The sequence below is a fragment of the Rhinatrema bivittatum genome, chromosome 4 (assembly GCF_901001135.1).
Source record: "Rhinatrema bivittatum chromosome 4, aRhiBiv1.1, whole genome shotgun sequence".
Classification (NCBI taxonomy): Eukaryota; Metazoa; Chordata; class Amphibia; order Gymnophiona; family Rhinatrematidae; genus Rhinatrema; species Rhinatrema bivittatum.
The window spans coordinates 313394767-313415080 of record NC_042618.1 but is presented as its reverse complement, the minus strand read 5'-3'; the positions used below and the strand labels follow the sequence as shown (position 1 = coordinate 313415080).

At 46.7% G+C, this 20314-nt stretch overlaps 1 protein-coding gene across 3 annotated transcripts in view; it reads right to left on the bottom strand.

Moving 5' to 3' along the window:
- LOC115090776 (ketosamine-3-kinase-like) overlaps positions 1-20314 on the bottom strand; it is a 120067-nt gene that overhangs the window by 76658 nt on the left and 23095 nt on the right. The window contains exon 1 of one of the 3 annotated variants that reach the window (XM_029600274.1): positions 13516-13847. The exons of the other annotated variants lie outside the window; for them this stretch is intronic. Within the exon in view, the coding sequence (XP_029456134.1) occupies positions 13516-13656 (141 nt within the window). The 5' untranslated portion in view covers positions 13657-13847. Of the gene's footprint in view, positions 1-13515; positions 13848-20314 lie in introns of those variants that run through there. 3 annotated transcript variants of the gene reach the window in all.

The window sequence follows — 20314 nt, the reverse complement described above, 5'->3', positions numbered from 1 at the left end:
TCTCTGAGTGTGCCTAAGAAGGTTCCAGGGCAGGAGTGGCATGGCGGCATGTGGGGCCACACCTGACAGTGCTGAGTAAACAATGGCTTCCCAAGTGCAGGAGCATGCCAATGGCATCCTGGGCTGGTCTCAGAGGCATTGGGTGAGTACAGTGGCTCAGGGGACATCACGCAAACCATGTTCCTAATAGTACCCTCCTCCATCTTCTGGGCTTGGGTTTCACAGGGAATCTCCTGTGAGATTCAGATATGAGTTGAGGGGCTTGCAGGTTGGAGACCATCTCCAAGAGTTCTCCTTGGGTCCATAATTCTTCCAGAATATAAAATACTGCAACTGGTTTTGAACTCTTCAGGAATTTAAAGTCTCCAGGGCCTTGAATTTAATATCTTTCTCTGGAGCAACTTTGGTGGTCTGAAGGGGTGGTTTGCCTAGCTAAGAGAGAATGGCAGGTTACAGTGAGGCATGGAAAACATCATGAATTCGTAATGATGCTGGTAGTTTGAGCCCAGATGTCGCTCAAGGGGAATGGATCCACAAATTGCAGTGTGAACTTCAGAGATGGCATCTTCAATTGTATATTTTTAGTGCTGAGCCAAACTAAGCTTCCTGGGTGAAGATGAGATGCAGAGCAGCATAAAACGCTCCCCCGCTTGCTCTAGGAGACAGTGTATCTTCTGCCATAGTTCCAGGAGTTCCTGTCCCATCAGGTTAGCTGCCGGGCAAGAGTCAGAGACCAGAACAGGGATGGCGTCTGTACATGATGTAGAAGGTTGATGACCATGTGGAACTATTCACGTAGTTATGTGAGAATTTGGCCCATGAGAGGAGGGAGGCCCTGTTAATCCTGCCATTAGATCATGTAGGCTCGTAGAAAGACCTTGAGAATCTGATTTACCTGCTTGGTTTGTCCATTGCTTTGAGGGTGGTAAGCTGAGGTGAAATCCAATTAATAGCAAACTTCCTGCACAAGCCTTTCTGGTAGCGGGCTGTAAACTGAACTCCCCAGTCTGAGAGAATATGAAGAGGGAGTCCGTGCGGATGGAAGATGTGTTGGATAAATAAATATAAATATAAATAAATAAATAAATATACAATACTACAAGCTTTAATCTTCTCAAAGATTGATTATTGCAACGCCATCCTACTAGGCCTCCCATCATCGTACACCAAACCTCTACAGATGGTCCAGAATGCGGCGGCAAGAAATCTCACCAACACCAGGAGAAGAGACCACATATCACCTATTCTAAAACACCTACACTGGCTCCCAATACACTTCCGAATCATCTTCAAATCCATAACCATCATATATAAATCCATCCACCACCTTACAACACTTGACTTACAATTCCCGCTCAGCCATCATCACTCCACAAGACCCACCAGAGAAGCATACAGAGGATCCCTCCAAGTACCTCATATTAAATCCACTCGACACATAACTTTAAGAGAACGGGTCCCCATCTTACACCACAGTCTCCGCATCATTGGGAAATTACCCTTGTATTCCAGTTCACGTTCCAACAGAACCCTCTTCCCAATCATGATCTCCCCTCTCACCCAACTCCTAGGGCTTGCACTGTTCTCATTGACTCTCTTCAATGCACAATCTCTTACAAAGAAATCGCACATTCTCAACGATTATCTCCTTGACTCAAAGCCAGACATCTGCGCCATTATGGAAACTTGGCTCAAAGCCACGGATACTGCCTTGATAAATCAGCTACCCACTCATCTTTACGACTTCATCTCACTTCCTAGACAAAAAAAGAGGTGGAGGCCTTCTTTTAGCAGCCAAAAAAGAGCTGAGGCTAACCCTTCAACCGACCAAAGCGGCCCCTAAGCTAGAAGTTGGCCTTTTCAAACCAAAGTTACTTCAAATCCTCCTCATATATGCTTTGCCAGGACTTATAGAATCAGATGCCTCCCCTCCTGTAGAAACCATAGCTAAGTATCTAAACTTGGATTCCCCAGCTATGATCTTAGGGGATTTCAACCTTCATGTCGATTCTACCCCACTCTCTACCATCTGCGAAGCTTTCCTCTCCTCCCTCACGGCCATGGGCTTTAAACAAATTATTAACAAGCCTACTCATAAAGCTATCCATACGCTAGACCTTATTTTCATCAACTCTGGTCTCACAATTTCCACTCCCCCTGAATGCGTCCCTGTTCCTTGGTCTGACCACTCACTGATCTCCACCTCCCTCACAATGAAAGAGAGTCCTATCCAGCACCCCTTCCAATCTACATTTCACTACAGGAGATCCTGCACCTCAGATGTCCTCAGTGAATTCCTAGCCAAAGAACTTCCTAACCTGGATGTTACCAACCCCAACTCAGCCCTACTCTCATGGCACAGTATCACACAAGTGGTAGCTAACAAATTATCAGGTCGATACAGTAACGTGCGGTTGAAGATTTCCCGTCTGTAACGTGCTGGGAGCGCACAATACAGACGAGTAAGGCCATCCAGCGATACAGTCTCCAGTTTCACGCGTCCTTAGCGCTTCCTAAAATAGACACATAACCCTTTCCGCACCCAGCATGTAGATGATGTGTAAATGAACGAATTAGCTGTATAATGAAGGAATTAGCTATTCCCCTCCGATACTGTAACGGGCGCTGATATTATCTCCTTAGTAACCCGCTGTTTTGCCGCGGCCTTAACGTGTTAGTTTACCGCCTCCCTCTAGTAGGTGTTAGGACTGTGAGTCTTGTAGCAAACCCATCGACACCACTTAAAATACTGAAACACAATAAAACACAATAAAAAAAAAAGTGATACAGAGATGATCGAGAAAATGTAATGCTGTGGGACACATAAAAACCTGTCAGAAAAAAAAATAAAAATTTTTAAATATCTGTCGGAGGGCCGCGTGGGTCCAGGCGGGCGGCGGCGGGAGCCGGGGAGCGAGTGGTCACGTGTAAAATCTAGGCCGCGGGCGGGTGGGCGCCTGTTCCAAGCGGCGGCGGGGGCGGGTGGACGCGCGATAGTCTCAGACGGGCGGCGGGATCTGGGCAGAGGGAGCCAGCGGCGAAAACGGCCTCCGGCTCCCTCTGCCTGGATGAATGCACGGCAGTGAAGGAATGGCCGTGCGATTTCAGCGCTCAAGGCAGTCACATGCCGTGACTGCCTTGAGCGCTGAAATCGCACGGCCATTCATCCAGGCAGAGGGAGCCTCTGCCTGGTTGAATGCACGGCCCCCGCCGGAATGGATGCCCGTGCGATTTCGGTAGTCACGTGATTCGGTAGTCACGTGATTTCGGTAGTCACGTGACTACCGAAATCGCACGGGCATCCATTCCGGCGGGGGCCGTGCATTCAACCAGGCAGAGGCTCCCTCTGCCTGGATGAATGGCCGTGCGATTTCTCCGCTCACTGCCTTGAGCGCTGAAATCACATGGCCATTCCTTCACTGCCGTGCATTCATCCAGGCAGGCCGGCTCCCTCTGCCTGGATGAATGGCCGTGCGATTTCAGCGCTCAAGGCAGTCACGGCATGTGACTGCCTTGAGCGCTGAAATCGCACGGAGAGGAGAGGGGAGAAGGGACGGAGGGGAGAATCGCACGGAAAGGAGAATCGCACGGAGAGGAGGGGAGGGGAGGATCGCACGGAGAGGAGGGGAGGGGAGGATCGCACGGAGAGGAGAATCGCACGGAGAGGAGGGGAGGGGAGGATCGCACGGAGGAGAATCGCACGGAGAGGAGAAGGGACTACCGTAGCAGGCCCGAGCCTTGCTACTTTTTCGGTTTTTTGGGGGTTTTTTTGCTTCGGGAGGAGGGGACCGGACGGGGCTGCAGGAGACCGGACGGGCTGGACCGGAGACCGGACGGGGCCAGGGCAGGTAAGCCCTCTGTCGACCAAAAATATCAGCCCAGCTCTAAAAAATAAACAACCTTGGTTCTCCAATGAACTCCGAAAACTGAAGCAAGACCTTAGACAGAAAGAAAATAAATGGCGCATGGCCCCATGCCCCAGCACTCTAGCCACATACAAATCCGCCCTCCACTTCTACAGAAATACAACACTACGAACAAAAAGAGACTTTTACACTCTTAGAATTCACGATCTTGTATTTGACGTGAAGGCCCTATTCTCATATGTATCAGATCTCACAAAAACCTCCACCCCATCCATCCCAGACGACCAAGCACAATCCAAAGCCAATGAACTTGCCTCCTTTTTCCATTGCAAAATAACCAATCTGCTAACACGCCTACCCCCCAGTTCCATACCTCCTCCCATATCCTTCGTCTCTCTTTCTTACAAAGGAGCATCACTTGAATCTGCTTTCAGCAGGCGTAACTTTGCCGACAAAGGTAAGGGGGGGGTTTAGATAGGGCCGGGGGGGTGGGTTAGGTAGGGGAAGGGAGGGCGAAGAAAAGTTCCCTCCGAGGCCGCTCCGAAATCGGAGCGGCCTCGGAGGGAACATGCAGCTTGCACTACGCGCGTATCTTATAAAATCCAGCGTACTTTTAAAAAATCTGCCCCTATATTTCAGTTTCTCTACAGCTCAGCCTCCAGGGATCGCTGTTCCAGTATCTGAGGGACTACAGCCCAGCCAGGCATTCCAGCTCACTACTGCCACCTCTGGTGGTTCAGTATACTGTCTAATAAAAGAACTAGTGTGTGTCTGTCTCCTAACTCTGAGCCTGACCGGTGGTCCCTCTCGGGATCTTCCCCCGGGGGCGTGGTCATCTGCCACCGGTCCAAGGATCCACCCACAACTCTCCTAAATAATAACAATGAGAGAAAGGGAAAGTTTGTGAGCCCCCTCCCCTCCCCCCACTAAGCCATGTTAATCTCAAGGTGACTGGAAATCAAAGTTCCCAGATATGGAGAGTGGGGAATTTATAAATCCTTATTAGTTTTAATTGTTGGCTGTTATTTGATTGCCTTTTTGAAATATTTTGTTTGGGAAATTTAAAAAATGTATACAAATTTTAAATTATTAAATGTTCTATATGTCAGTTGTTTTGAAATCCTTTTGTTAGTATGATTTTACTATTTTTGATATTTTATATTTCTTGATTGTATTTGATGTTTTATGAGGAATGGCGATGCTTCTATTTTTCCATTGTTACAATGCATACAGAATCTGCCTAATTATGATTTCCAGTTCAGTTTTTGTCTGCACATTTGTATTTATACTTTTGGTCTCTGTCTTCTGTATTTGGCGAGGATCTGTCTGTGCTCAGTGGGGTAGATTTTCAAAGGGATACGCGCGTACCCCCCAAAATCCTACCCCAAACCCCCCCTGCGTGCGCCGAGCCTATTTTGCATAGGCTTGGCGGCGCGCACAAGCCCCGGGACGCGCGTAAGTCCCGGGGCTTTGCAAAGGGGGCGTGTCGGGTGGGCGGCCTAAATCCAGACCTGCGTGTGCCAATTCAGAAGGCACCAATCTGTTGCTCCAAGAGCCCATTCTGCTGCTCTGTGACGGACCCATGGTATTCAAAACTTACGTGGGCTACATATGCAAAAGTTTTTTTTATAAACCAAGTTCAAATTTGTGTGCTTCAATCATGTTAATACAAATAATATTGGGATTTCTTATGTACACTATGGGCCGGATTTTAAAAGCCCTGCACGCGTAAATCCGGCTGGATTTATGCGCGCCGGCGCGCCTATTTTGCATAGGCCGCTGGCGCGCGCATAGCCCCAGGAACGCATAAGTTCCGGGGCTTCGTAAAAGGGGCGGGAGGGGGCGTGTTTGGGGGCATGTCCGGGGGTCAGGGGGAGGTTCCGGGCAGGTCCGGGGCGTGGTGCCGGCCCGGGGGCGTGGTCGAGGCCTCCGGACCAGCCCCTGGGTCGGGTGATGGTGCGCCAGCAGCCCGCTGGCGTGCGCAGATTTACGCCTGCTTTCAGCAGGCGTAAATCTGCCAACAAAGGTAGGGGGGTTTAGATAGGGCCGGGGGGGGTCGGTTAAGTAGGGGAAGGGAGGGGAAGGTGAGGGGAGGTGGAAGGAAAGTACCCTCTGAGGCCGCTCCGATTTCGGAGTGGCCTCGGAGGGAACAGGCAGCGTGCGCCGGGCTTGGCGCGCACAGGTTGCACAAATGTGCACCCCCTTGCGTGCGCCAACCCCGGATTTTATAAGATACGCACGGCTACGCGCGCATCTTATAAAATCCAGCGTACTTTTGTTCGCGCCTGATGCACAAACAAAAGTACGCGTGCGCGTAAATTTATAAAATCTACCCCCTATGGGTTCATGACCTGTGTGCACATGCACATTACTCTATCCATCAGATTTCCGAACAGTCCTGCAAGCCCTCATATTAACCAGTGTTGACTCTGCAACTCTCTTTACCTCAGCCTTCCTACAAACACCATTCACACACTCCAATTCAAAATTCCGCAGCTTGTATATTAACCAACACCCCTCGTCGCAAACATATTACCCCTATTCTTCAACACTTACATTGGTTAACGGTCTACTATCGTATTCAATATAAAGTTTTGTCCATGATTCACCACTTAATTTACCATCCATCCACTGTATGGATCTATTCTGCATTAAAACTATACAAACCATCACGGCAATTACGACCACTAGCCAAATGCCTATTGGAAATACCTACTATCAAAACAGCAAGACTTGACCTAACCCATAGACGATCCTTTTCAGTAACTAGCCCGACATTGTGGAATGCATTATCTGTACACATTCGATTTATTCCCACTACAAAAAAATTTTAAAAAGCTCTCAAAATATATTTATGTTCAACTGCTTTCAATAATCCCAAATCTTCTTAACCCCTCAATCATATTCAATTGGAGCACCCCGCTCTTCTACCTCCCCCTTCCTCAATCCTAATATTTATATTATTTTTAAATTGTATCTTGTTTCTTTTATTTTATTTTAAATTGAATTCTGTATTTCTATTTTTATCCACTAACATTGTAATCCGCTTAGTTCACACTTTGTTTATATAAGTGATATATAAAAATCTTTAAATAAATAAATAAATAAATAAATAAATAGATGCATCATGAGATCAGCATAGAGTAATAACCAGTAATAGCCAATAATAACCAGCTGCAGGACTCCATTTTCTGCTCCAAGTGGGGTCCTTTCATGCAGCCTCTATTCTTTCTGTGGCTTCCGGTGGGATGAGGTCCATCAGCATTCACATGGATTCACTCCCTTTTTTTCAGCTGCTATTGAAATGTCAGCCGTCAGCACCCCTCCTACAGCCCAGTGCCCAGGGGCATTGGCCCCACCCCATTCTTTCCTTGGTATGCCACTGTAACTGGATTTAAAAGAGGATTGGACAAGTTCCCTGAGAAAAAGTCCATAAACAATTATTAGCCAAGTGAACTCAGGGACACCCACTGATTATCCCTGGGAGTGAATAACAAAGTATTGGATCTACTGTTTGAAATCTGCTGGGTACTTCCTAACGACTCTGACTGGCCACTCTCAGAGACAGGATACTGAGCTGAATGGACCTTTGGTCTGACCCAGAATAGTTTATTTTGTACTTAGTTGAGATCAAGGCTGGTGTTAGACACACTGGGGACCAGGGCTGGGAATGGGCCCGTGATCCCAGGTTTTCTCTCTTCTCCTCCTCTTCCCCACAAAGGGTTCTTCCTGGGTTCTTGAGCCTTCCCTGCTTTCTCTCCCTCCCCCAACAGGGCATCTTCTATGTTGAGGCCCTAGGCAATTGTCCAGATAATACATTTGGGGCAATATAACACCAAATCTAGTCAACCCTTTAATTTAAATGCTGGGTAATGTTACGACTGTTGCTGCCCGACGTCTCCACTCCGCCCTTATCTCTTTGGCGACTCCTCCCCTGCTTCATGGACGTCTGGCTGCCGTGGCATCTGCCTGCCTTCCTCTCCAGCATCCGCGGTCCGGCTTGGGCGATGCATCCCGCCATGTTATTCAGGTGCCATAGGGCGTGCGCACTGTGCGGCCCTGCTTCTTATTCCTTCTTTGGCGCGAACCTCAGGGGCTTCCCCCTGTGATGACGTCACGCATCCCGGATATAAAAGCCTACTCTGTTTGCTAGCTAAACGAGTTAGCAAGGGGACTCCTTACGGATGGGATTCGCTCTCTGTTCCTAGCTACTCTGCCTCTCCTTATTGGACTTACTCTATCGGAGTACCCACTCCTCGGGGGCCTCTCTCTTTCAGGTCGCTGTCTGGAACCGGTACTCACTCCTCGAGGGCCCATGTTCCCGGACTCGCTGCCTGAGCTCACGTCTGCTTGGAAGAAACCGCTGCCTACACCATCAGTGAGTTACCATCTAGACTCTCTGAGCCTTTCCCTGGAACCAGGTACTAGCTCCTCGAGGGCCTGCCTCTTTTCCAGCTTCTGTGTTACCTTCCGGGAGAAACCGCTGTGTGAGTATTCAACCAACTAGGCTCCATATCAGAACCCTGTGTATGCTCCACTGTACTCACTATCTCAGTTTCTCTCCCCTACAGCACAGCTATTGAGGGATCGCTGTTCCAGTGTCCTGAGAGACTACAAGCCCAGCCGGGCTTCATCTCTACTCACTACTGCCACCTCTGGTGGCTCCTCAACTCTGTTTAATAAAAGATAATTCTGTGTTGTGTGTCCTAACGCTGCCTGACCTCTGGCCCCTCATGGGACTTCCCCCTGTGGGCATGGTCATCTGCCACAGTGTTCAAGGGTCCACCCAAAACTTTCCAAACAATAAAAGGTACATCATTCCAACCTAGACATGAGGACATGATAGTGATATATGTTCTTTCCTGCTCCCACACTCCACTTAGTCCTCTCAACTTACTTTGCTTCTACTTTCTTCTCCAGCCTTTGCACCTTCAACCTTGCTCCACTTTCCTTCTGTTACGCTCGCTGCCCGTGGTAGCCCCGCCGCACCTCTCTGCACAAGCTTCAGGCTCCAGCTCCTCGTCGCTGGCAGCAGTGGGCCGCCAGTCTCGACCTCAGACTCCTGCCAGCACCTCCGGCCCTGCTCCTCTTCCCGGGACCTCCAGCCAGGATGCCTCCACTCCTCAAGCCTCTCCGCGATCCTTGTGGAGAGACGCAGCTGGCAGTGCCACACCCCTCCCTAGGTGCGCGCACGCGCATCAGTGAATGAGGCCTGCGGCGGGAACCTGGCCGCGGACCCAGATGCTGACGTCAGATCCTTCAGCACATAAATACTCAGGCCATGCTCCTCAGCATCGCCTTTGCAACAGGTCTCCTTGGTCTCTTGTTCCTGGTCTCCGAGTGCTCATTGCTGCAGTACCTGTTATTTCGTGTTCCTGATTCTTTAAGTTCCGGTTCCTGGTTCCTGTTCTGCAGTTCGTCTTGTCTTGTGTTTGATTTGACTTCCTGGATTTGACCACTGCTTCGCCTGGTTTTGCCTACCTGCCTTCTCCAAGCCTGACAACTGCTATGTCTGACCACGCCTGCCTTCTCCGAACCTTGACCATTGCTACAGCTGACCATGCCTGCCTTCTCCATGCCTTGACCATTGCTACGTCTGATCACGCTTGTCTCCTCCATGCCTTGAACTTTGCTACGTATGACTTTGCCTCAGACTCTCTTGAATCCAGAGTTCCAAATTGCTTGCTACACCTTCCAGGTGCTGCTCGCTTCTACTCAGGTTTGACAGTGACGCCTCAGTCCCTATCCTCTGGACACAGACTATTAAGGCTTCAGCCTTCCTGTGCTCAGGCATCTTCAGTAGGGATGTGAATCGGACTTCGGACGTTGAAAATATCAATATTTTCAAAATCGTCAGAAATCGGGGGCTCCCCCAAAACGATAGGAAAACCCCACGATATTGTTCGTGGGGGTTCTTTTATCATTTTGGGGGAGGGAAAAACGGCACACAAAAATAACCCCTAAACCCACCCCGACTCATTAAAACTAATCCCTTAGCTTCCCTCACCCTTCCGACCCCCCCCAAAAACCTTTTACAGGTACCTGGTGGTCCAGTGGGGGTCCCGGGAGCAATCTCCCACTCCTGGGCTATCGGCTGCCACTAATCAAAATGGGCCGATGGCCCTTTGCCCTTACCATGTGACAGGGTATCCGTGCCATTGGCCGGCCCCTGTCACATGGTAGGAGTACTGGATGGCCCGTGCCATTTTTAAAGATGGCGCCGGGCATCCAGTGCTCCCTCCATGTGACAGGGGCCAGCCAATGGCACGGATACCCTGTCACATGGTAAGGGCAAAGGCCATCGGTGCCATTTTTAGGTCTCCTTGGTCTATTTCTGATCCCCAAGTGCTCGTTGCTGCAGTATCTATTTGTTCATGTTTCTGATTCTTCAAGTTCCCGGTTCCTGGTTCCTGATCTGCTGTTCGTCTCGTCTTGTGTTTTATTTGACTTCCTGGATTTGACCACTGCTTCGCCTACCTGCCTTCTTCAAGCCTGACCACTGTTTCTCCTGACTTCGCCTACCTGCCTTCTCCGTGCCTTGACCATTGCTATGTCTGACCATGCCTGCCTTCTCCATGCCTTGACCATTGCTATGTCTGACCATGCCTGCCTTCTCCGTGCCTTGACCATTGCTATGTCTGACCATGCCTGCCTTCTCTGACCCTGACATTGCTTCGTCTGACCACGCTTGTCTCCTCCGTGCCTTGAAATTTGCCACGTATGACTTTGTCTCAGACTCTCTTGCCAAGTTCCACATTGCTTGCTACACCTTCCAGGTGCCACCCGCTTCTACTCAAGTTTGACAGTGACGCCTCTGTCCCTATCCTCTGGCACTTTCAGTATCCTCCTGTTCCCTAGTGCTTGGGTTAATGTTCCGATCATGCCACCTGTTGGCTGCTGTCTCTGGGCTGAACCAGCTGCTACTGATACCCAACCTCGAGGCCCGCCTAAATCCTGCCGGCCCCGGCACCCGAAGGCTCAACCCTAGGGGATCATGGGTTGGTATAGCGAAGTTTCAGTGGCCTCCAGCTTCAGCCCACTCCGCCTGCTGACGGTGGGGACCCATAGGCCCTCACCTACAGGTTGCGTCAACCCCACCTCAGCCCAAGGATCCACCTCCTATGCAACTCCTTCTGCATCTCCCTCCCCAAAGGCCCCCACCCCTTCCCATTTTGTTTCACAGGACAGGGCTTTTTTTACTTCTTCTCTGCTACAACGCTTGCAACTGCACTCCAGTACCTGTTGATGTGTATCCTGCCTACCACGGCTGCCTTCTCTTAAGTACTATGCTCTGTGGGATCTTCTTTCTGGGTGCTCTTCCTAGAGCTTGCTTATTTAGTTTCTATGTATATCACTGTCTGCTTCAATGACACTTTATAAATCCTAATGCCTTGTGCTATTAGCTATACAAATCACCTGGCATTTGCCATTTATTTGTAAGGGTGCAGTGTGTGTGTGCGCCAAAAACAGCATAAGAACATAAGAAATTGCCATACTGGGTCAGATCAAGGGTCCATCAGGCTCAACATCCTGTTTCCAACAATGGCCAATCCAGGCTACAAGTACCTGGCAAGTACCCAAAAACTAAGTAGATCTTATGCTCCTGGTGCCAGTAAAAGCAGTAGCTATTCTCTAATTGCAGTTAATGGATTTCTCCTCTATTTCTGGTAGTGTAATTGTTCTTAAACTAAAGCTCTCCAAAAGATTTTCTTCCAGAGAAGAAAAAAAAATTAAACTAAAGATTTCCTTTGAGAAAAAAAAAAGTACATTCCTACTATGAAAAGTCTATTGAAGAGACTCAAGTCTTGCAAAAAAACAAAACAAACAAAAACCCCCACCTCCTGCACTTCAAGTCATATGGCAGCGTTCTTCTATAGCAGGAGAAACTAAACCTTTTTGGGAGCATGGACCCCTTTTCAACCTCTAAAATATTTGCAGATCCATTCATGCTTCTCTTTCATTTTTACTTGCAGATATGTGCCGTATATAGAAACGTTATTAATATAATAACAAAACAATAATAATACGCACCCCATATTCATTCATAATATATAAAACTTATTAAATAATGCTTACTGATATAAACAGAATACATATAATTGCAAAGCACAGCAGTAAATGTACAAGAATGTACTCATATTCAATAATTTATGCAGTGTAACTACAGGCAGCCACACAGCTGGATCTGATGTGACTGGGGGGAATGGACTGGTAGAGGATGAGAGAGCGACTGGTGGAGCTGACTGGTGGAGTGAGAGAAAGAGATTTGCGGAAATGGAATGTTGGAGGGGGAGAGAAGGGGACTGGTAGGGAGGTTGGTGGAGCAAAAGCAGAGTGAGAGACTGGTAGAAAAGGGGGAAAGAGTGATGTTTAAGAGAGGCCCACATCAATAAAAGGGAGATGTGGAGTGAGATTTGGTGCACGTATTTCCCTCTCCAACGCCCCCCCCCCCCCAAACGTGTTTGGTTTTTTTTAAATAATGATTATTATTATTATTATAGAAAATCACCTGTGACAGAAAAACTACCGTTTGTTTGATGTTGGCAGAGGTCCAATGGCTCTCTCCTCACCTGCTTGTTACCAAATTGTATATCCAGTATGCAGAGACAGGACACACCCTACTTACAATGTAAGCGGCACTGCTACAAATATTTTGCACCATTATGGTAAGCAGCTGGGCATGCATGTCAGTGGCATCTCTACGTTACAAACAAAACAACAATCTACTAAAACTACCACTAAAATGATTCAAGAACATCAATCAAAAATTCTTCTGTACATGAGTGGGACAAATCCCAGTCTAAATCCTGTTGTCCCTTCAGAAGCAGCAATACAAACTCCCTCCACTACCAGGAATATTGTTTAATACAAAATCATGCAAAAAAAAAAGTACTCAGAATCTATAGGAAACCTGCCATTCCATAACTTATCAGACTCAAAGAGCAACAATCCTACCTATGAAAAGGCAACACTGCAAATATTACAACAGGCCCTAAAACACCCATACACCTCCTGTTAGGAAAACAGAACAAGTCAGGCTGCTAAAGATCCCTATACAGAAACTACATGCTAGCAGAATAACGCACCCAAGTCACATATGCAGAACACAGACTGACCTTCGCCAAATATAGAATATAAAGATAAAAAATATAAATATAAACATGCAGACAAAAACTGAACTGGAAATTGCAAGAAGCCAGAATTTGCATTAATTGCAAAAATGGAAATACAGAAGCATTGCCATTCTTCATAAAACATCAAATTATACAATCAAGAAATATGAAATATCAAAAATAGTAAAACCATACTAATCAAAATATTATTTCATAACTGACATACAGAACTTCCAATAATTTAAAACTCATAAATTATTTTTAAGTTTCCCAAACAAAATGTTTAAAAACATCAAACATCAAATAACAGCCAACAATTAAAACTAATAAGTTTTTAAAAATTCCCCACTTTCCATACCTGGGAAGTTTTGATTTCCAGTCAATTTGAAATTGCTGTGGATTAGTAGGGGTGGGGGAGAGAGGTGCACAAATTTTCTCTTCTCTCTCATACACACACACACACACACACACATTGGAAAACATTACTCTACAGAAACTGTTAATAAAGTGCTCTTAGAAAAGTGAAAGGTATTAACTTGCGCCTTGGGGTTCCTTTTCACAAACACAGATCCATCATCAGTGTAATAGCTCTGTCCTTGGCTTATCCAGCCTTGGCCAGTGTGTCCAGTTTCTATCAGCAGGAACGTCTTTAACTTTCGCTTCAGCAGCTCCTCCATCCTCTCTCTCTGCTGTCAGTTTGTTAATGGTGGAGCCTGGCAGCCAGTAACTAAGGACAGACAGAACCAGTGGTGTTCCTGATTTCACAGCTGATTGCCGAGAAATGAAGTCACAGCTTTCCTGCACCTCAGAACAATACAGCATATTGGGGCGGATTTTCAGAGCCCTGCTCGCGTAAATCCGCCCAAAACCGGGCGGATTTACGCGAGCAGGGCCCTGCGCGCCGGTGAGCCTATTTTACATAGGCTCACCGGCGGGCGCAGAACCCCGGGACTCGCGTAAGTCCCGGGGTTTTCGGAGTGGGCGTGTCGGGAGGCGTGTCGGGGGCGGGGCCGGAGCGCGCGGCGTTGCGGGGGCGTGTCGGCAGCGTTTTGGGGGCGGGTACGGGGGCGTGGCTACGGCCCGGGGCGGTCCGGGGGCGTGGCCGCGCCCTCCGTACCCGCCCCCAGGTCGCGGCCCGGCGCGCAGGAGGCCCGCTGGCGCGCGGGGATTTACGCCTCCCTCTGGGAGGCGTAAATCCCCCGACAAAGGTAGGATGGGGGTTTAGACAGGGCCGGGCGGGTGGGTTAGGTAGGGGAAGGGAGGGGAGGGGAAGGTGAGGGGAGGGCAAAGGAAAGTTCCCTTCTAGGCCGCTCCGATTTCGGAGCGGCCTAGGAGGGAACGGGGGTAGGCTGTGCGGCTCGGCGCGCGCAGGCTATACGAAATCGATAGCCTTGCGCGCGCCGATCCAGGATTTTAGCCGATACGCGCGACTACGCGCGTATCTACTAAAATCCAGCGTACTTTTGTTTGCGCCTGGAGCGCAAACAAAAGTAGGCTATTCGCGCTCGTCTGAAAATCTACCCCATTATTTTTAGCTAGAAGTAATGGACTTCAATGGTTAAAAGATTTCAAAGGGTTTCCATCAGGAAATGTGTGACTAGTTTGCAGTTTCAGGATTTATCTTAAACAAATTGTTGCGCAGATTGTTCCAAACACAACAAAAGCTGTTTGAACAATTTAGTTTCTGTCTCTGCAAGTACACAAAATAATCTGAGCACAAGAGGAAGTTTTCCTAGGGCTCAGCACCGAGTCTGTAATGAAGAGGCAATCGGATGATGCAGGAAATCCAGGCAGGTTCTGCCACTGAGAGATTTAGTGGTGAAAAAGTTGCTGTTATTTCTCCAGTCTCGCACAGAGTCCCTAGAGACAGTCACATTACAACAAAAGCTTTTATAACTAGGACATGACAGCTGAGCAGATGGATGGGCACCTATCCTAGGTTGGCACTTCTTTGAAGGGTGGTGCCAAAAATGTATTTATTTTATTTATTTAAAGTTTTTTCTATACCGTCGTTAAGGTGAGTACCGACATAACGGTTTACAGTAAGGCACATAAGAGTAATGCTAAAGACATTCAGTTTACACAGGTGCCATAAGTTTCGGTTACATAGTTCGTAATAAATGTTATTTGTTAAATGTAACACATTATGTCCAGGTCATTCTATGGTAGTTTTGAGTACACGACTCGTTTCATAATTGTGACTTATCCTTTGGTGATGAGCTTTCTGTTAAAAACTACACACTTAGGGGTAGATTTTTTAAAACTGCGCGATCACGTACTTTTGTTTGCGCAGGATTTTATAAGATATGCGCATAGCGGCGCGTATCCTCTAAAATCCTGGATTGGCGCGCGCAAGGCTGCCGATTTTGGGCAGCCGGCGCGTGCCGAGCCGCGCAGCCTGCCTCCGTTCGTCATCCAAGGTGCTACCATCCGATTTCGGAGCAGCCTCGGAGGGAACTCTCTTTCACCCTCCCCTCACCATTCCCTCCCTTCCTCTACCTAACCCACCCCCCCGGCCCTATCTAACCCCCCCTACCTTTATCCATGGATTTACGCCTCCCAGAGGGAGATGTAAATCCACGCGCGCCAGCGGGCTGCTGGCGTGCCGAGACCCGACCCGGGGGCGGTTCCGGAGGGCGTGGCCACGCCCCCGGAACGCCCCGGCCCAAAATCACGCCCCCCGGGCCCGCCCCCAAAACGCCACGTCATTCGGCCCTGCCCCCGACACACCCCCGACACGCCCCCGTCCAAAAACCCCGGGACCTACGTGCGTCCCGGGGTTAGGTGTGCCAGCACGCGAGCAGGGTTTTTAAAATCCGCCCGTTAGTGCTTACTGTTGAGTGTGTGGGTGTTCATTGTTTATATCTTGCACTTTCCTGGGTTCTATTCTCCCTTCTCTATTCGAAAGGCCTGTTTAAAGAGCCAGATTTTTAGATTTTTCCTAAATGTTTTGTTTTCTCTTTGTAGTCTTAACTCCAAGGGCATGGAGTTCCATAGTAAGGGTCCTGCCAAGGATAGTGCCCTCTCTCTTACTTGGGTTAGTCTTGCTGTTTTGATTGATGGAATAGTTAGGAGTGCTTTGTTGGCTGATCTTAGGTTTCTGTTGGGGATGTGTACACGAAGGGCTGTGTTCAGCCAGTCTGAGTTTTCGTTGTATATTAATTTGTGTATGGTGCATAGTGTTTTGTACTGTATTCTTTGTTCAATGGGAAGCCAATGTAACTCAGCCAGGGTTTCTGTGATGTGTTCTTTTTTACTTTTGCCAGTCAAAACTCTTGCAGCTGTGTTTTGCAAGATTTGTAGTGGTCTTAGTGAGGTGTATGGTAAACCTAGTAAGAGGGCATTGCAATAATCCGTGCTTACAAATATCAACGCTTGTAGTACTGATCGAAAGTTGGCGGTTGTTAGAAGTGGTTTGAGTCTTCTAAGGACCATGAGTTTGGCATATCCTTCTTTTACTTTTAGGGATATATGTTGTTTCAAGCTTAGTTCTGTGTCAATTATTACTCCTAGATTCTGTACTTTCACTGCTAGTATTATTTGTTTGTTGTTATTGAGTGTGATAGGGCTTTGTGTGATCTCCATATTTTTTTTTCATTCTAAATGTAGGAATTCTGTTTTCTCTATATTAATTACAAGCTCCATTTGGTTTAATAGTCGTTTGATAATATCTAGATACATGTTCGCTATGTTCAATGTTTTCTCAATTGTATCTTCGATGGGTAATATTAATTGAATATCATCCACGTATATATAGTGTGTGATTCCCAGACCAGCTAGCAGGTGGCATAATGGTAGCAGGTATATGTTGAACAGTGTCGCAGATAGGGTGGACCCTTGTGGCACTCCTGTTTGAAGGTCTATTTTTTCTGACATAGTCTCTTTGATTTGAACTTGAAAATATCTGTTACTTAGATATGATCTGAACCAGCTGATTGTTTTGTTGTTTAATCCTATTTGTATTCCTAATGTTTTTCATTAATTAAATAAGTGGCAAATTTGAAATATCTTGTTAATTAAAATTCCAACAAATTTGTAATGAATAATAACAAATGTAAATATTTATGTAAAAAAACGCATATCCTAAAATTAGAATGTTGACATACAGGATTGGTGAGGCACCAAACTGATATATACTGCCCTATATATCAAAATGCTGCCCCGGGGCTGTAGTTCCCAAGCTGTCAGTCTTGGGTTAGGTACATGAGATAAAAGGTACACTGTGGCCACGATACCTGGAAAAGTGCTAAACATGAGGCTGGGGGGGGGGGTCACGTGATGTGTTGAAGCAAAGAAGACGTGTTTTCTCTGGCTCCCAGCCCTTGAAAGGGGCAGGAGAGATAAAGACAAGAGCAAGGACACCGCAGAAAAAATGGCCGCCAACTCGGCACAAGCCTCCCCGCTCCCACAACGGTCTGACCCTACTGACGACCTGACTGCAAAAGTAACTAGGGCGGTTGTTAATGCATTAGATAGCCGCTTCACTGAAATAACCTCGAAACTGCAGGAAATAACCCACACAATTGGAGAAGGTGAGTTGAGCGCCATTTAAAAACTTTCTGTTGCTGTTCCCGGCGTGTGAGCGCCTGTTTTTTTTTTTTCCATATGCGCACCGTTCAAGCTGAAACTCAGTTATCTCCAGCATTAGAAATGTGGAAATTATTTTGTTAACCCGTTAACATTTATACTATGCAGTTGATTTCGAACTGTAGACTGTGCTGATATTTAAGATCTCTGGATTGTCCAGACCAGCATGCCAATCCTAAAAAGACTTGACCGACGAGAACCTATGGGCCTACGTGAACACAGAGATGGGCAAACGGTAACTGTTGATTTCATCCGATTACATCTAACCTGTAAGTTTAGTGCCGCACATCCTGTGGTTGCCGAACTGGAATGCCTAGGATACCACTTACTCCTTCCTTGATGGACTCCCTCAACCACAGGAGTTTATATTATTTCATAGCTGTCAGATGTTTCGCACAGAAAAATATTTTAAATGGTCTTTCTGGGAAAAGATTACTTGTGCCAAAGAGGGAACTGTTTATGAGGCCCCTGCAGCATTCTTTACGAGCTGTGCCTGCGTAACCATAAAATATGGGGTTACGAATGACAAGCTGCACTCAGAAGGAGTAACTGAACCTCAATTGGTCTAATAGCACAAACAGTATTGTCTCTCTTTTAAAGGAAATCACATACATTGTTAAGAATGGTATTTCTCTTGTTAATTTCTAATTTAATACAGTTAACATGTGTTGTTAAGATGCAAATCACCTTAAGTTCTGACATGGCGAAGCAAAAATTGTAAGTTCTTTATCCGTTTATACGGACAGAACAAAGAAATGAGAGGATGGGGTTGACCCAGATCGTAAACGAACCCCCAGAGGCCCCAGATACTTTAACTCGGACCCAAGTACTGATAGAATATTATGTGGGGTAAGGCTAAATTAGGGGAAGGGTTGGGAGGGAAGGGGAAGGGTGGGAAGAGAGGGGGGAAGAGGAAGCAGGGGATTGAAATCCATACACCGACATGGGCATCATTGGCAAGATGTAAGGCTCACTGGTGGGGCCTAATTCACATCCATAGATCGCTTTCCATCATTGTGCCCCTAATCTGCACATAGTTAGTTTGAATGTAAATGGTCTGGGAAGCCTAGTAAAATGTACTAAGATGCTTCAAGCCCTTAAGAGAGCCAAGGCAGACATAGCCTGCATACAAGAAACCCACGTAAATGGGATTGAGAGTAGGAAGTTGAGAAGGGATTGGGCGGGAACTGTGCACTATGCACAAGCAATGGGAAAAAAAGCAGGTGTGGCCATCCTAATTCATAAATCTATATCCTTCCAAATCACCAAGGAAATATCTGATCCAAAAGGCAGATATATTAATTGGGGAGTTAAATGAAAAAGAAATGACACTATGTACTGTATATGGTCCTAATGTGGGGATATGATAGAGGTGTTTAAAATCATGAGAGGTCTGGAACGGGTAGATGTGAATCGGTTATTTACTCTTTCGGATAGTAGAAAGACTAGGGGGCACTCCATGAAGTTAGCATGGGGCACATTTAAAACTAATCGGAGAAAGTTCTTTTTTACTCAACGCACAATTAAACTCTGGAATTTGTTGCCAGAGAATGTGGTTAGTGCAGTTAGTATAGCTGTGTTTAAAAAAGGATTGGATAAGTTCTTGGAGGAGAAGTCCATTACCTGCTATTAAGTTCACTTAGAGAATAGCCACTGCCATTAGCAATGGTTACATGGAATAGACTTAGTTTTTGGGTACTTGCCAGGTTCTTATGGCCTGGATTGGCCACTGTTGGAAACAGGATGCTGGGCTTGATGGACCCTTGGTCTGACCCAGTATGGCATTTTCTTATGTTCTTATGTTAACCCTGTTTTCTTTAAGCAAATCTCCACACTCCTTACCATTCATAGCAAAGGCTGGCTCATCCTCACAGGAGATTTTAATTGTGTTGCTGACTAGGGATGTGAATAGTTTTTCAACGATTAAAATTATCGTCCGATATTTTTAATATTGTCTTAAATCGTTATAGAACACAATACAATAGAAATTCTAACGATTTATCGTTAAAAATCGTTAAATCGTGTTAGTGCGCACTAATGGGAGTTAGTGCGCACTAACTCCCGTTAGTGCGCACTAACAGAAAATGATACAAATTGACACTTTCCAGGTCAGTGAAGGTCAGTTAGGAATGAATATGTATTCCTATTGGCTGGCTGCCCTCTTATCTATTGATGTTACCAAGGTTCCCACTGAGGTGATGGTTGGGGGGATGGGAAATGAAACTGGAAACTCACGAACACCAACAGAAAATGATACAAATTGTTGACACTTCCCAGGTCAGTAAAGGTCACTTAGGAATGAATATGTATTCCTATTGGCTGGCTGTGCTCTCATCTATTGATGTTACCAAGGTTCCCACTGAGGTAATGGTTGGGGGGATGTGAAATGGAAACAGTTGGAAGCTTGACAAAAAAAGTAATGTGATGATCATCACTCATGTGACTAGAACTTGTTTGTTTATTATTTTTGTTAGCAGGCACGTGAAATGCTAGTGCATGTTGAATTTGCCAATCACTGTGCATTTTAGAAAGGTGGTCCTGGCTGGAACTACACAGTTCAAATATATGTGGTAATTGATTGTTGGTAAGTGTATTTTTTAAGTAGCCACACTGGCCACCAGTATGTTTACTTTTCCTCCTACTTAACTCACTAGCTCAGCTTTATAAGAAGGGCTTCTCTGCTTGTGTGTTGCTTTTGTTTGGTGTGAGGAGAGCAGAAACATCAGATCTTTATTCAATCTACTACAG